This window comes from Lipotes vexillifer, unplaced genomic scaffold (genome assembly GCF_000442215.2).
Source record: "Lipotes vexillifer unplaced genomic scaffold, Lipotes_vexillifer_v1.1 scaffold1258, whole genome shotgun sequence".
Lineage (NCBI taxonomy): Eukaryota > Metazoa > Chordata > Mammalia > Artiodactyla > Lipotidae > Lipotes > Lipotes vexillifer.
In genome coordinates this window covers 337,244-353,804 of record NW_006773444.1, presented here as the reverse complement: position 1 = coordinate 353,804, position 16,561 = coordinate 337,244, and the positions used below count along the sequence as shown (strand labels likewise).

Genomic DNA, 16,561 nt, shown 5'->3' with positions numbered 1-16,561 from the left:
TTGTTTTTGATGTCTGTCTCCGGTGGCTAAGGTTGGTTCAGTGGGTTGTGTAGGCTTCCTGGTGGAGGGGACTAGTGGCTGTGTTGTGGTGTATGAGGCTAGATCTTGTCTCTCTAGTGGGCAGGTCCACGTCTGGTGGTGTGTTTTGGGGTGTCTGTGGACTTATTATGATTTTAGGCAGCCTCTCTGCTAGTGGGTGGGGTTGTGTTCCTGTTTTGCTATATGGTTGGCATAGGTTGTCCAGCACTGTAGCTTGCTGGTCGTTGAGTGAAGCTGGGTGCTGGTGTTGAGATGGAGATCTCTGGGAGATTTTCGCCGTTTGATATTATGTGGGGCTGGGAGGTCTCTTCTTGACGAGTGTTCTGAAGTTGGCTCTCCCACCTCAGAGGCAGAGTCCTGACTCCTGGCTGGAGCAGCAAGAGCCTTTCATCCACTCGGCTCTCCGGGATGCCTGCTGGGCTGCCTCATGGAAGAGTTCCTGCACTTGAGACATCTGGGCCATTTTCCGGAAATGGGGGTCCTGGTAGTCTGGGTGTGGAGACCCCTCGAGACCCGCTCCGGAGCCGCAGCACCGACCCTTCGCGTCTGAGTCAGCGCTGGGACCGGCGTCCCTCAGGCACCCCTACTTACGGGAACCCCATAAGCGCAGCGCACGCCCCCTCCAACCTCGGCTCCGCCCTTGCCGAGTTCTCAGGAACCCCTGGGCTCGGCGGGAGGCTCGTGTGCCAGTGGCCATGTGTAGACGCGCCAGGGGACGGCGAGGGGTCTACCTGAGCAGGCGGGCAAAGGTGAGCCAAGCCGGCGCCCTGACTACAGGACAGAGCTCCTCGGGGAGAGGAGCCGCACCGAGACCACCCTGCACGCTGCCCACCCACCAGCCGCGCAGCGTCCGCCCTCACCGGTCTCCTTTTATATATTGCTGGATTCCAGTTACTAATATTTTTAGGATTTCTGCTTCTCTGGTCATGAGTAATATTGGTTTGTAGCTTTCCTTTTTTATAGTCTTGTTCTGGTTTTGATGTTAGGGTAACACTGGCTTCATAAAAAGACTGGAGAAGTGGTTCCTTCCTCTTCTATTTTTCTAGAAGAGATTGTATCGACTGTACTTTAAACATCTGGTTTTGAATTTAGCGCTTTTCTGTGTATGGGAAGATGCAAGAGTCTGGGCTCAGTGAAATCATTCCTTTGATATGCACCTTAACTTTCTAGGCTTTTCTCCATCCTGAATTCCTTCAGGGTGCACAGCTGGGGGAGGCTGCAGTGCTGATGGCTTGATGGCCACAACATCCTTTGTTTACTGATGTGGCAGGTGACATTCTTGTCCACACTCTCATAATCTTGTGGTGGGACTTCAGAGGTAGTGCCGTGTTTCACTTTGGCTGCTACTCTGTGCCTTTGTGTTTATGAGGACTTTGAAATAAGCATCATTTGTGAGCTATTCAGGGTGGCCAAGACCTCTGTTGGAACATTTTGTGTGTGTCCTTTAAGAGGCATCTACACTTCCATCGACTACATTTTACGATCTTCATGGTGGGCTCTCTCATGCAAAAGGTGACAAGTTCATGGCCTTAGGAGCAGGTGCCAGATACTTCCACTGATCGCATTTCAAAGATTCTTGTGATGGAACAGGCAACAATTCCATGTTAATTCACTAAGTCATTCACTTGTTTGACAAATGAACAACGCCTCAAGGATCTTATTTGCTAAAGTGGAGACATTAAGGGAACAGTGGTTTGCAGCCAAGGTAAATGTGAGCTGTGTTCGAAGTCCTGTGATTCAGAGTAGAGGGTTTCACAGCTCATCAGAACTCATAGTCTGACCTGCATAACGTGCCTGTTTCCTTAGAGCACTTCCTGTACCAGCCCTGGGCATCTGTGGAAAGGCGTGGTCCCTTTCCTCCTGAAATGTTCCTGGAGGGAGACAGATGTATCCCTGATCTTATTTGATGAGGACTCTATGCATGTGGACAAGGGGTAGAGGGTACAATGAGTTTCGTAGGGGGTGTCAGTGAAGCCTTTGCTAAGAGGTAACACATAAGCCCAGTGTCCTGGAGGACATGCGGGCACGTGCCTGTCTTGTGAGAGAAAACAGTACTGTAAGGCACAGAGATGTGAAAGATCATAGGATACAGGAGGAGATGCAGCTGGCTGTTATCTTAAAGGGGCAGTCAAGGGCCTGTGAAGCTGCAGAGAGAAGTCCGCCTGGATGGGGCAGGAGGGTAGCTTGAGCTTTGACATGTTGCTTGCTTATTCCCATTGAAACGAACGCGTGCTGGTTATCATTCTGCACATGCGTAACTCTGTGCCCGACCCTGAGTTGCGGACTCTGATGCCTCGATGTCTTAGGGAGCTTGCTGACCCTGGAGGTCTAGCCAGTTTCCAGAGGTCTGAAAGGCAAGTGAGGCTTTCCTAAGCAAACCAGCCACTCGGAGCCCACAAGCCCTGCCCACCTCCTTCATGATTTCGCAAAGAGGCTGCAGCCCCTTCAAAGTCAAGACCCGCTGCTCAGATCAGGGGTACGTTGGGCAGATTTGAACTGGGAAATCAGAATCACTGCCCCTCCACAAACTCGCTGTGGCTTGTAATAAAGTTCCCTTTCTCATCTCGATGGTTTGCTTTCCTGACTTGCTAAGGTCAGGCCCGAGGGGGAGGGCGGAGCCTGCAGGGCTTGTATTAGAGCAGATCGGGCCCATGGTGAGGACCGCGGAGAAGGAGGGGAGGGGACAGCGGGGAGTAGCAGTACCGCCCGGGGCTCTCAGAGATGGGGCACCCACACAGGCCCCGCCCGTCTCCCCCTGCACAAATGTGATTAGGCCCCCGCAGAGCGCCTGAAATCAGGTTAGCATCACTGAGCTGAGCTGGGGTAATCAGAGCCCGGAGCGGAACAGGTGCTGGGCTTTAAAGCGGTGTCTGAGAGTGAGGACAAGCTGACTCACAGCCACTAGAACACCAAGCACGCAGGGCTCGCCCCTCCCCTTCCTGCCCGCCTGGAACAGCCTCGCGAGAGCCTGGATCCCCGTGCCGCCCACGTGCCGCCTGGAGAGCAGCAAAGGGCTGGGGTCGGTTGGAAGGGCCGCGGGCACGGTCCAGCATGCTGCGTTCTCTAGGCGGCAGGACCAGAGTTCACGCACCTGGGCTCACCTTGTGCCCTGCTCCTGCCTGCGTGTCCCTGGACCAACCCCCCACCCCGCCACAGGAGACTCACTTAAACCAACTGTGAAGTAGGGGTCCCTGAAGGCATCCAGCTCAGGAGGGTCGTGATGACTGAATATAATCTCTGCAAAGCTCCCAGGCCTAGCTGAGATGTGTTCTCTCCTGAGGCTACTCCTAGGACTGGGCAACATTTTCTTGTTGTTTTTACAGAATGCTCCATGCTCAGAAGAAAAACATCAATAACTACATAAAAAGCTAGGAATATAGGGTTTATATTAACCAAATCTCATCATAAGAGACAAGCAGTACTAATATTTGGTGGAATCGTTCTAGACACACTCCTGTGTACACATTAATGGAAAATAATTTTAACAACTATTTAATAATTTTTAATGTTTAGGTGTAATTTTAAAAACAGAAGGTATGGCATTTATTTCCATTAGAATTTAGCTGAGGAAAATGAGATGAAACTGAAGGAATTGCTGAACTACAGAAACATCATTCCTAAGAGACTCTTAAAATTGAGAAAATAAATGACAAGTGATATTAAGAAGGTTTAATCATCCTTTGGTTTTTTGAAGCTACATGGTTTATGACATAGACATAGCATTTTAAGAGTTCCATGCTCTACCTACCAAACTAGGCCCCTTAGACAAAGCATTTTAGTATTCAGTTATATATTGCAAACACCAGAGAAAAATGGTTCACTGACTTGGATTCCCACTAAGTCATTTATCCTGTCAAGATGAAACAGATGTGGAGAATGCTTGGCACTTGGACAAGGGAGGGGATGGGCACAGAGGCGGGGAGGAAAGGGGCTGAGAATCCACGGGAAATGTTGAGGCTGGTAGGTCTACACCGGCAGACCTTAGGGTCTGGGCAGGTCCTGGTCTAGTGCATTTGTGTTGTAAGTGAGAAAACAGAAACCCAGCAGGTGCCAATGTGATGCAGAACTGGGCCTCCAACCCTGGCTTCTTTGCCCCAAATGCTCAGCTTCAATGTCTGTGTATTCATCTTGCCTTTTTATTATCTGTGTTGCTGATGTCTGGATGTCTTAAGGACCTTGCTGACCCTGGAGGTCTAGCCAGTTCCTGGAGAGCTGAAAGGCAAGTGAGCCTTTCCTAAGCAAACCAGCCACCCAGAGCCCACAAGCCCTGCCCACCTCCCCGTTATGAGTCTCTCACACTCCAGGCCACAGTCCTCCTTCCCTGATCTCCCCAGAGCCAAGGACCAGACAACCAGGGCAGTCCCTGTGCCTCACAGCCTGCTGAAATAATCTGAAATAATTCACACTTGTCGATCCTAAACCTGCCTGCTCTGCCTCACCTGTTCCTTTCTGCAGGGAGCCCATAGTTCCCGCCCACCTTTTCCCTTCCCTCTGCCTCCTGACTGACCCTGATTGCTTCCCTGTGTGGCTCTGCATGGCATGGCATCCCCTCTCCCCGTGGGTATAACGAGCTATCTTTTTAGTGGCAATGTCCTCCCAACCTGTTGGCCTCGCCACACCTGAATAGCAAAGCAACACTCTCTCCGGCCCAGGTGACTGTGTCAGCTGAGCCATCACAGAGCAGAACTCATGCCTCCCTGGCCAGAGCACTTTAACTTCAGGTCAAACGCAGGTGGTTGCAGATGAAATGCACCAGAGAGGCCTCCAACTGGGTTCTCAGGTTTCCTAGCTTGCCTGTTTCCGACCCCTGTGTCTCTCTTCTCAGGGCACAGAGCATTGCTGGGGGCGCCATAAAGGCCACACAGATTGAATGAAATTTCACAGCCTTATCACATCGAAAGAGAAATTTCATTATCCAGACTGCACCCGCCATTGTAAATCAATTAGGCTCTTTGGTTTGGAAACATAAGATGCTTTCTGATCATTTGGAGAGCGTTTGCTTGCAGCAAATGTTTCAGCACCTATTCTGTGCCAGCAAAGTGTGAGTTCCTAGCAACACAAAGAAATAAGATGTAGACCCTGGTTTCAAGAGTTTCATGGGCCAGGAGGGAGAGACAGCTTTGTGAGTGGGAATTTACAAGTCAGGCATGCAGGTGTGATCACAGAGCTGCAGGGCGCTCAGGGAGCAGAAGTGAGACGGCAGAGAATTCCCAGCCACGTCTCCCAGCTGGGTGACCAACTGTTCTCAAAGCTTTCTCGGGACACCCTTTAAGAATTATTTTCAGGGTCGGGAGGGCTTTCTCGTGAATTTCCTTAGGAGAGCAAAGCTTCATCTTTTGAGGGTTGAAGTTAATCTTTGGGAACAGTTTCATTCAGAGAGAAGGGCAGCAGATGAACACCAGTGAGTGATGTTGTTGGTCAAACTCTGAGCTGACCCGGAGGCTGATCCAGAAGAAACATCGCACGAGGTCTGGAGCAGCCCCAGCCAGGCCGATAGATGCAACAGAATGAGCATCATTCTGTGTGCTTGCTCTGCACACACACACACACACACACACACACACACTCAGCTAAGAAAATCCAGACTCCTACTTCATGGAAGGAATGATATCCCTACAGTCAATATATACACTTGTATCAATAAAGCAGAACACAGGGAACGCTGTTCACATGATATGGGCCTTCCTTCCCATCCCTCTGCATCCCGGGAAATCTGTGCCAGTGCCCTTTGTAATCTCACAGCCTAGTTTTCTGTTACCAGCTCTGTTTCTCTCAACCTGTTATGATGCTTCCGTGCAAATATTAAATACGTATCCACAGACTCACCTCTCCATCCAGCACACGTTCAGCCAGCATGTGGATTCAGGCTGTGGGCCCCATCTGGGTAGGGGTGGTAGCTGTGTGTGTGTGTAGGGTACGGCAGTGACTATGATGCAGGGCTGAAAGGACCTCTGCTTCCTGCTCTCCAGGTGGTGGCCACGCTGGGGACCACGTCCTGCTGCTCTTTTGACAACCTCTTAGAAGTGGGTCCCATCTGTAAGTATCTGATTAAAATTTTCTTTTGGAAAATGTTCTCAGTGTCCGGGGACTTCAGTAGACTGCTTCTTTGGTCTCTCCTTCATAATATTAACTTCATATCACAATGTAGTATATAAAATGTAATATAATTCTATAGTAATAAAATATATTGATATAATATTAACATAATTAAACTTATTGCAGGATAGTTTGCCAAACTCTTCTCGTGTTTACAGTGATGCAAACCTCCTTAGCTTGAACCCCATAAACTCAGAATTCGGGCTAATTGGACAAAAGCTAAGCTTAGCTGTACCAACACGCTACTGGTAAGAAAACTGTAACAGTGAGGACAGATTACAAAGGCTGTGTTGCCCCTGGTTGAGGGGAATCAGCTCTTCAGACTCTCAGAGGGTCGTGTGTGTGATGGCAGGAGAATTTTCTGTCCTTGGAGTAGGTCTTCCAGCATCTTTTTTTGCCTTTTTGGAATTCCTGAATATAATTGAGCAAATTAAAGTGATTAAGCAAATCAATATCAAAAAACTGGACTTCTCCCAAGAAGAGTGTGTGCTTTGTGTGTTTGCCTGGCCCCCTTACCTCCCCCTCACTGGAGCACTGAGGTTTTCTCCAAGAGACAAGAATTCAGAGAATTCAAGGGTGAGCCCTGAATAAGCGGCTTCTTTAAGCTGAGGCCCTGGGAACTCAGCAGGCCCAGGAGGTTTTCTGTGGCCAGAAAGCCTTTCCTCGGGCAGGGGTCCTGGCTTGTGACCCACTCCTCCTCTGTCCTCGGGGTAGGGGGGCCCGTCCCACTGCTGCAGGTGGACCTGCTGCCCCGGGAAGGGGAGGGCTGGGTGGCAGGAGTCATCGGAACGGTCTGGGTGTTTCATGGCCGAGCTGTGGCTTGTGCCACTGGGACCTGGCTCACTGCCCGTCTGTGGAACCCCAGCGGTCTCTCGCCTCTCCTCACCTGGGTCTGCCTGTGGACCACACTCAGGGGGTGCGAGAGTGGACCCTCTCTTCCCCGGTGTGAGTGAAGTCTGATGGAGTGCGCTGGGAAGGCCTCCGTCACAGGCAGCCGTGGTGCAGCCCAGGCCACCCTTGAAGCCGTGTGCCTCAATTCGGAGCTGTGTCCCCATCTGTGAACTAGAGATGGAAACAACACTTACTGTAAAGCGATGGGATTCTGAATGGACAAGTTAATGCATGGAGAGGGCGCGAGACAAGAGCGAGAGAGGAGGGCTTCCCTGGTGGTGCAGTGGTCGAGAGTCCGCCTGCTGATGCAGGGGATACGGGTTCGTGCCCCGGTCTGGGAGGATCCCACGTGCCGCGGAGCGGCTGGGCCCGTGAGCCATGGCCGCTGGGCCTGCGAGTCTGGAGCCTGTGCTCCGCAATGGGAGAGGCCACAACAGTGAGAGGCCCATGTACCGCAAAAAAAAAAAAAAAAAAAAAAAAAAAAAAAAAAAAAAAAAAGAGCGAGAGAGGAGCCTTCGTGATCTGGGGGACGTGGAGCCGGTGGCCGGTTAGCCAAGTGGCCACTGGTGTGGCCTGGCCCGTTCCCATGGGCTCCCCCACTGTGACTGTGGCAGATGTCTGTCTGAGAAGCTGGCCGGAGGCGGGGCTGCAGGGCTGGGGGCTGGGAGCCGGGAGGAGGGACAAGCCAGTCGTGGCTGCAGCGGTGGCCTCACGAGCTGCAAACCCTGCTCCCAGGCCAAGGCGCTGAACCCCTGGACTCAGATGTCAGGCCAGGAGCTGGACATCCTGGCCCGTGGCCGGCTGATGTCACTCCAGGGCCATGGGATTAGAGGGCTGGGTCACCTGCCGGGCACAGCCCACAGGGTCCTGCCGCCCCAGCGCCGGCTGTCCTGATGTCCAGGGGCTCCCCCGGCGCTCGGGCCCGGGGGCCATGGGAAGAACCGGATCGGTGATGCGTACGGTGCCAGATGCCGAGGCTGTTCTGGGCAGGCGTGGCGAGTGCCACAACACTCCACTCGCTGCCGAGGTTTATCCACGAAGCTGATTTGGGCAATTCTGTTCATTACCAGCCATGCTCTTACTAATCATCGGTGGTGACTTGACGGTGAATGAGCACCTTTCACCTGCTTCCCCTCCTCTGATGTCATTTACTTGAGTCACCAAATATTTAGCATCCTTTAACTTCAGACAGGACCAGGCCCACCTTGTTCTACCGTGTGGTTGGACTATACCATTAAAATAATTCAGATTATTTATCTGCGCACCACTGCGTGACCAAGAGAGCACGTCAAAACTCCGTTTTCTCCCAACTGCTGCTTTAGGAAAGACACTTTCTGTTTAGCTCCTTTCCAAACAATTTGCCAGAGAGACTGTTTCAGTTGGTCCTCTTGGACCGGTCAGTGGAATTTCCTGGCAGATTTTATTGAGAACAGGAGGAGAAACAGAAAGCAGAGAGTTGCACGTAGACAGGCAGGCAGTGTGAAAGTGGGAAGCGGAGGTCCCAGGGGTGTGGCAGGGGGAGGGGTGCCTGGCGAGTCTGTAGCTGATGGTCCGGAGGCCTGGCCACTCCTGTCCACGGGGGCCTCGGAAGGAAACAGGCAAGGCAGTGGGGGCCCGACAGGAACAGGGGCTGCCCCTTCCCTCTTGGACGCATCAGAAACCTCCCCGTCGAGGCGGCCTTACCTGCGTGCTGGGTGGGCCTCGTCCTGGCCATGCGACTCCTGTGCTCTGGCCTTGGGGTCTCAGTGACCCCTAACCCCTACAGATACCCACCATATTCGGTGGGCACGGAAGGCAGGTTGTGCTGTCAGCCGATCACACGTAAGACTTGGGATGCAGAGGTGGTGCTCGAGGCTGTTCCTCTCCCCGTGGAGAGAAGAGAAGCCCATTGGGAATCCACTCCCCACGGGCGTCTGGAAGTTCCTCCTGCAGGGGTTTTAGGCCAACTACACGGTTAGAGGGAATCCAGTCCCTCAAAGGCTGTCCCTGGTCCTGACACCAACTCCAAGGTCAGGGCTTCCAAAACTTCCCTCAGGTTTGATGCTCCACACCTGAGAGCATACTTGTGGTTACGGTTTATGGCAGGAAGAGGTGCCTGGGGCAGAGTGGGGAAGGGTCCAAACTTGGGGCTTCGGGTTGTCCTCTCCTGTGAAGTCACCCTGGGTCCCCCCCACCAGCCCTGATGTGTGACAGTAGGCCCAGAGAGCGGGCCCTCCCTGCCAGGGAAGCTTGCCGAGCCTTCGGTGTCAGGGTTTGTACTGGGCTGTGTTACACACTGGCCGGGAGGCTGCCCTCCTTCCCCAGCCCCTCCTGGACGTCCAGCTCATACCTTTTGTTCCCAGTCCTTCAGGGCTCAGGACTGACATGGAATAGCCGTCTGGGGGCCGCAACTCCTCTCAGGCTGGGCCTTCCAGGGGCTAGAGTTCCCCTCCCTGGAGCCGAGGGCAAAGGCCAGAGCTCTTCTGGGATAAGGTTAGTTCTCTCTGCCACCTTCTTTCTGGTGCCCCGCTTTCGAAACCCTGAGCGGCCCCCCGTCATTCCCCACCCACTGCCCCTCCTGGATCTCCTGTGCCCTCTGGAGTGACAGAGCCTTGGGGGCTGGCAGCGTTACAGCCCCGTCCTGGGGGTTCAGGGTCAGATCTCTCCTCCATCTGCCCCGGGGTAGGCCCGGCTAAAGTAAGGGGGTGTGGGTTTTACTGTGTTACAAGCATCCCTCTCTCAGGGTGAGGGCCAAAGGGGAAGGAGAGCCCGTCTGCAGCTCCCAGACTCCGTCCCCTCCTCCAGCCCTCACGGCTGTGTCCCTCCTGCCTTGTCTGCCTGACCCTTCGCTGCTCAGTCCTGAGCCAGACGCAGTCAAACTCCACCCAAGCGCCTCCATCTGAAAATGAAGCTTCCCTTAGCAGCTCCCACGGCCTTGAGGAGAACACAGACCTGCCTTGAGATTTTGTGTCTATCCTGCACGTGCGTCTGAAGCGTCTCCCTCCCCTCAGCGGGTCTGAGCTGCAGCAGCAACAGATGACAGCATTGCTGCAGCGGTGACGGCCGTCCTGTCCTTTCCTGATCCCCTTTCTCCCTTCCTGGCTCACGGCCACATCCATGGGGGGCTCCACGGGCGCCTGGGGAGGCTGGTCTGAGTGCAGCGATGAACCCATAAGACGTGCTTTAGGCTCACTCAGCGTGATCCTCTGTGGCAATATCACCACCCCCTGGACACATTTGATCCTGATCCAACCAAAGGCTTCATCCCTTCCATCCTGAAGATCAAACTGAATCGGGGCTTTGAATTGCCCCTTCTGTCTTTTATCAGCAGAGCTCAGAACCACTCCTCACTTCTCATAGCATCGTGTGTGATGAATCAGCCTCACGCATGCAAAAGTGAACCGTGAATCCATCCACCAGCACAAATGCAGGTGCCGATGGACCCCTGCCAGGGTGCCCTGAACTGGCGCTCCTGGGGCAACTCCGCGCCTGGGAGGGAAGGACGCCCACCCCTTGCTGCAGACCCACAACCTCTCCTGATTGCGTATTTCACGGCTGTGGGCAGTCTGCAGCACGGAGGCAGGAAATAATCACGGGGATCCCGTCGCTCCTCTAGGAGCGAGTCTGTCCTAGTGTCGTGACGGGCACATACGAGTGTTACCTAGTTTGTCCCTCAAGGTCTGGGTGCCGTTTCATCTCCATTTGCTGAGAGGGGAATGAGCTTGCAGGAGGGCAGTAAGACCACACGGCAGCTGGGTGGCTGGAGATGGGAGTTGAGCCCAGATACGCTCGAATTGAGGGAGCACATTTATTTTTTATTTTACTTTTTTTTTGGCCGCACCATGTAGCATGTGGGATCTTAGATCCCCGACCAGGGACCAAACCCGTGTCCGTTGCAGTGGAAGCTTGGAGCCCTAACAACTGGACCGCCAGGGAAGTCCCGAGGGACCACATTTAGACAGGACTCTATCCCAGCTCAAAGTCAGGCAGGTGCTCTTCCCGCGAGACTTTTCCAGTACTGCTGGAACACAAAAATCTCACTCATGAAGGGAGCTGAGAATGATCTCAGGAAGTATAAAGCAGGTGACTGAACTTCCTGGAGAGACCAGTGTGGACTGCGTGGTCCCAGCCTTAAGAGATGCTTGTGGGAAGGACTTCAGACCCAAGAGAATCAAGGAGAAAGTTCCCCGAGGGTGGGGTGGGGAGGGCAGAGCACGGCACCTGCCTGGAGTAGATGTGGGTGGACGGGCTGCTGGTGTGGGGTAGGCTGGTTCCTTGGAGCTCTGCTGGGTGTGAGGGTCAACACCGAGAGTCAGGGATTCCCCTCACCTCCACGCGTTCTCTGAGTTCTGGTCCCCGTGCCAGGCACCGTCGGGGCCAGTAGCACACGGCCTCTGCCTCAGCATCACTGCTTGTCAGGGATGCAGACGTCAGGCCAACAAATGCTCTTGACAGACTGTATTTGAGAAGATGCTGGGCTGGGACAGGTGCTCTGACCCCGGGATGAGGGCGGCCCTCCGAGTGCTCACAGGTCGCTTCTGGGCTTCAGGTCGCGAGGAGGACGTGTGGCTGCATGTGGACGCTGCCTACGCGGGCAGCGCCTTCATCTGCCCCGAGTTCCGGCATCTTCTGAATGGAGTGGAGGTGAGTATGCTCTTCCACAAGAGCGTTTTTAAAAGGTATCCTGTGACCAGTGACTTCTCCTTACAAGGATGTGACATTTATAATTTTTACTACTGTGGTTTGTTTCAGCAAATGACTTTCAAACCAGTTTCTGTGATGAGTGGAGGTTACACTTCCCTGTGACAAGGGGTGAGAACCTTCCCGATCATACAGCCTTGTCTTCTCAAAATACACCTGACATTTACACTGTTTCTCCGTCTGCAAATCCTGGGCAGAGCTATCATGATAGGATAGAGTTGAGCTTACCAACGGTGGGAACCTGTTTAGGAAGAAAATAATATCTGCATGTGTTTCAGATCAAGGGATAATTTTTTTAAAAAACAACCTGCAATTCCATTTGATCTGGATCAATAGTCATGTTCTGATCACGCAACTGAGTATGATGTTCACTTTCACTGAGATGGAAAAAACAGCCACCAGTGCGTTTAAATGTCCTGAGCACTTTCAGAATTTGGAAAACATGGCCTGTAATGCCAGCTAGAGCATCTGCTGCTTCTGAGAAACAGCCACCGAAATGATTGACAGATGCTTTTCTTCTCCAGGGTGCAGAGTTAACACTGAGTGATGATCTTAGGGGTGGGCCCTGAGGAGTTGTTTCAGGCTGGAGCCGGGGTTCACTGTCGGCAGCTCATGGGGCAGGAAGTTCCTCCTTGCCAGGGACTCAGATGTACATGCAATGAAGGGTCCAGGGTGGCAGACTTTGTCAGTGAGCGGGGGAAGAGGGTAGAAAATCAAAGGAGGCCAGTAATGGCTTCGTGCTCAGAGGCAGGGTTTTCTCGAGACCTTGACCTCACGACGTGCATGGTCTTGGGCCTTGGACAGCTGGGGTAGGCCTGGCTAAAGTTTGCATCCTGGCTTTGCCCTAGGACCAGCCATGTCCCCTCGGGCAGGCTGGTATCCTCTCCCCACCTCACAAGATGGATTTCGTAATCATGCCTCCTTTGAGGGGTTGCTTTAAGCATCAGAGAAGTTAACAATATTTCAAGGGCTGAGAAGCAGCGTCTGCATACAGCAAGCTATGCACGCATTCCACACCATTATCATTTTTCACCACGACCTGGAGAGACCATCCCTCCAAACCTCCCTCTGCTCTATTGCCTGCCACCGATCAATTTTCTAGTGACTAATTTGGATCCTCATAACACCATAATACCAGCAAAGTGGGTGTCAGAGGCATAGAATACAAAATTCCCCTCTTTGGGATGAATAATGCCTTTATCACTAATGAATGAAGGCGCATTCTGGTTTATAGCTCCCTCACATCCATCCATTTATTCACTCATTCATTCAATAATTACTTATTGATCACTGAATGTGTGCGAGGGCTTAGATCAATCCTCGGTGGGTAAATAGAGCTTCCAGAGACCTCTGGAAATATTGGGAAGGGGTGTAGTACATGAGAACTTCTGGTAACGGGAAGCTCACACTGGCCTCTATAGTTCATGGCTGGTAGCTAGTTAGGTGGGTGTTTGGTGCTAGGAAGTGAAGAATAAATTTCTGTACCATGTAAATACCTTTTGTTGTGGTGCTGTGGTCTTGTGTGTGATGATACACATCACTGGGAATGTCTGTCCCTATGGTCTCCAGGGACCAAGGGCAAAGTATTCATCTGGGATGTATGTGCCCCTCCCAAGGCCTGGTCTTTTCTAACTCTTGAGTATCAGGTGTAGAATCTCACGATCTGCCCCCCTTACACTCTTCTCTTCCCCATGAACCCACAGCTCGAGGTTTCACTTTCATGGGGGTGTCCAATTGTCAGAAAACCCCTGTGGTGGGGCTGCAGTGAGATCCTATCAGCAGCAGACAGGATTTCATACCCAACAATGAGTCATTGCCATCCGTCCTCCTGTGGCCACTGGTCCCTGGGCTGGGAGGGCCTGCTGGTCAGCTCACAGATAAGGGGTGCAATATCCTGTCTGGCCCAGCCCTTCCCTGCAGATAAGAACCTTCCTCTACATCAGCGGTAAGAAAACGTGGCAGTGGGTAATGAAAGACGTTTACACAGATCAGCCCCCAGGAGGGAACTAATAAAACTTCTAGCAAACAAAGCCCCTTCTTTCACCTTCTGTTTCCCGTTATCAACAAATGAAACTTGTCATTTCCTGTCTCTTTCTCAATATTGCTTTTATTGGAACCTCGAGGGAAATGAATCTGCTCCCCCAGAGCAGGCTCACAGGTGAGGTTGCCGTTGGTGACCACGCGTCTCCCTGTCAGCCCCTCCTGGCTACCCCGCTCCCTGCCCTCGTTGGGATGGAGAAGAGGTGTCCCACAGCCTTGGGGAGACTTCGAAGCTTCCCCCACCTACGAGGTTCCTCCCAGCTGGGGCCTTGCCATGGCTGCTGCCATCATTCTGCTTCAATTATAGATGCAGCCATGTGGCCTCCAGGTGGACCCAGGTCCTGTTCATCAGCCAGAGGATAAGCCAAGAGCCGGCGCTCTGATAATCGTAAGAGCTCGCCACTTGTGATGGCTCAGTGAAAACGCAGACTGCCCTCCTTGGCCAGTCTTGGTGGTTGAAATCTCTCATTTTTCTGCTTGAAAATGGGATGACACTTGAACTTGAACCTAGAGCCAGCTGTTGGCAGTTGTTACCACTGGCATCCAGGAAGGGACCCTGTTACTGTTATGAGTACGATGAATGTGGATGGTGTCTTTAGAAATAAAGGAGAAAACATTTAGAAAAACGGGAACTGTTGTTGACCTATTACATCAATGTTGGTAACAGAACCAACCCATTAAATGAAAAAAAATGGGCTGAGCCTGATTACTGTAGATTAGCTATGAAATTTTCACTTTCCCACTGCTGATCATGATACATATATTCTGAGAACTTTGCTAGTTCATAAAGTTGAGGAAACTTATGCATAAAGTACTTCCCAGGCCAGATGGGTCCAGTTGTCTGACATAGCACCTGTGAATTAAAATTTCGATTATTCCGAATTGTCTAGTAGTTTGAAATGTGGATAAATTTTATGTGACTTTAGACTATGCAGATTTGAAAGCATGCAATATAAGCCATGAATAACATCTCATTTTATGTGGGAAAGTGGAACTGTGACTCTCCCCAATTAAAAATGAACTGGGACTCACAGTTTCAAAGCAGGCAAGCCCCCCCAAATATGAACTGTGTCTGTGTTGCTGCCAGGGTGGTCTCCTCACAATGATAGAGACTTCCCATGACCTTTGTCAGGGTTGGGCTCAGATCATGCTTTGAAATTCTGCATATTTTCAATTATCCAGGGTCCTCGAAATGCATCCCTTGATCCAAATGTGATAGCCCTACACCAAATTAGGATTAACACATACATAATAAGAAGGATCTAGATACTTTCTCATTCCAATCCCTCACTTATAAATTCCTGTAGGAAAACGCTGCTGCCATATCAATAGACAAAGGATGCTGTAGCCATCAAGCCATCACATTACAGCCGCCCTGAAAGTGAGCCCTGAGGGAACTCAGGATGTGAAAGCACAGGACACTGGTCCCAGGTAGCTGAGGTGCCCATCAAAGGGATGATTTCAGTGAGCCCAGACTCTTGCATCTTCCCAGAGATGCATAGAAAAGAGCTAAATTCCTTAACTTGAGATGTCTGGTTTTCTTTAATTAACAGTAATCTTTTGATGTTCCCACTACCTGGTCTTTGTTGCAAAAACCCCTCTAGATCCTGGCTCCCCCCTTGCCTCTTCAGAGCAGTCCCTCAGAGCTACCTGAGATGCTGTCTTCTGAGCTTGAAGTTCTCGGAAAGTCCGCCAAACAAAGCATAACTCAACTTTTAGGTTGTGCATTCTTTTCAGTCGGCAACATGGTACCCTTCATGTCCAGCGGACCTCAGTGTCGCTCGGGTTCTGTGGGTGTCTCTCTGCAGGGCACACCCTCCCCCGAGGCACATCCCAGCCCGGCTCAGCCAGTCCCTTCTCTCCCTCTCCGCCTCTGAGCGGGGAGCCAGCTTGAGGGCTACCTGGTGGTCGTTTTCATATGACCCAGGGACTGTTCTCTTGCCAGGTCTCCCCGCTTAACCAGAGCTGCAAGAGGTCAGTAGCCATTTTCTCGTCACGTGGTTCCCTGGGCCACCAACCTGGCTGGCTTTACAACCACGGAGCAGCGACAGTCTCAGTGTTTTCACTGGACGGTTTCTGCGTCACCCTCGGGAGCTGCACTGAAGAGTCTGTGGCTGTGATTGCACGCCTTCCCCACGAAGCAGAACTCCCGTCCGGGCCACACGGATAGGCGGTCGTGCCCGGAAGCCAGCCCCGATTCTCTGGCTCCAAAGCTCTCTTCCTCCCCTTGTGCTTCAGCCCAGAATCAGATCTACATTAGCTTCATGCTTCACGAGACAGGATTTGAAAATGAAAGAAAAGAGGCTCAGGTAGGGGCGGTGGCTGCCCAGAACTTCCCAAGTGCCCTCGAGCCCCAAACCCCACGGTTCAGCTGCTTCCCTTCTCCTGTCTGGTCATGTTGGTTTTCATTTGAGCCTGCAAACTGTTAATTGCTATGTACGAGGTCTTGTTTTATAGCTAAACATTAATAACTGTTTTCTTTTTGTTGTTATTATTCCTTGGCAGTATGCAGATTCGTTTAACTTTAATCCCCACAAATGGCTTTTGGTGAATTTTGACTGCTCTGCCATGTGGTAAGTTGCCCTGTTCATTAGATGTCAGTTACCCTGCAATTACACTGCTCCTTAGAATAGTTTATATGAAAGAAACCTGGCAGGTGAGGTGCCATTGCTGGCGAAGCACATACATCACTTACTGCTTTGCCTGCATTTATGAGCCATGGGTGGAATGCTTGCTAAATCTTACCCTGTTGTATGCTGTCATCTAGAACATATTGGCACAAGAAAAGAGGATAACAGAGAAAATCTCTGGTCTA

At 51.8% G+C, this 16,561-nt stretch overlaps 1 protein-coding gene across 1 annotated transcript in view; it reads left to right on the top strand.

The window, feature by feature from the left end:
• The window catches only part of DDC (dopa decarboxylase), a 55,124-nt gene extending 38,801 nt beyond the window's left edge, over positions 1-16,323 (top strand). Inside the window, exons 6-8 of the mRNA XM_007448335.1 lie at positions 6,009-6,075; positions 11,555-11,649; positions 16,252-16,323. Of these exons, the coding sequence (XP_007448397.1) occupies positions 6,009-6,075; positions 11,555-11,649; positions 16,252-16,323 (234 nt within the window). The remainder of the gene's footprint in view (positions 1-6,008; positions 6,076-11,554; positions 11,650-16,251) is intronic.
• The last annotated feature ends 238 nt before the right edge of the window (positions 16,324-16,561 follow it).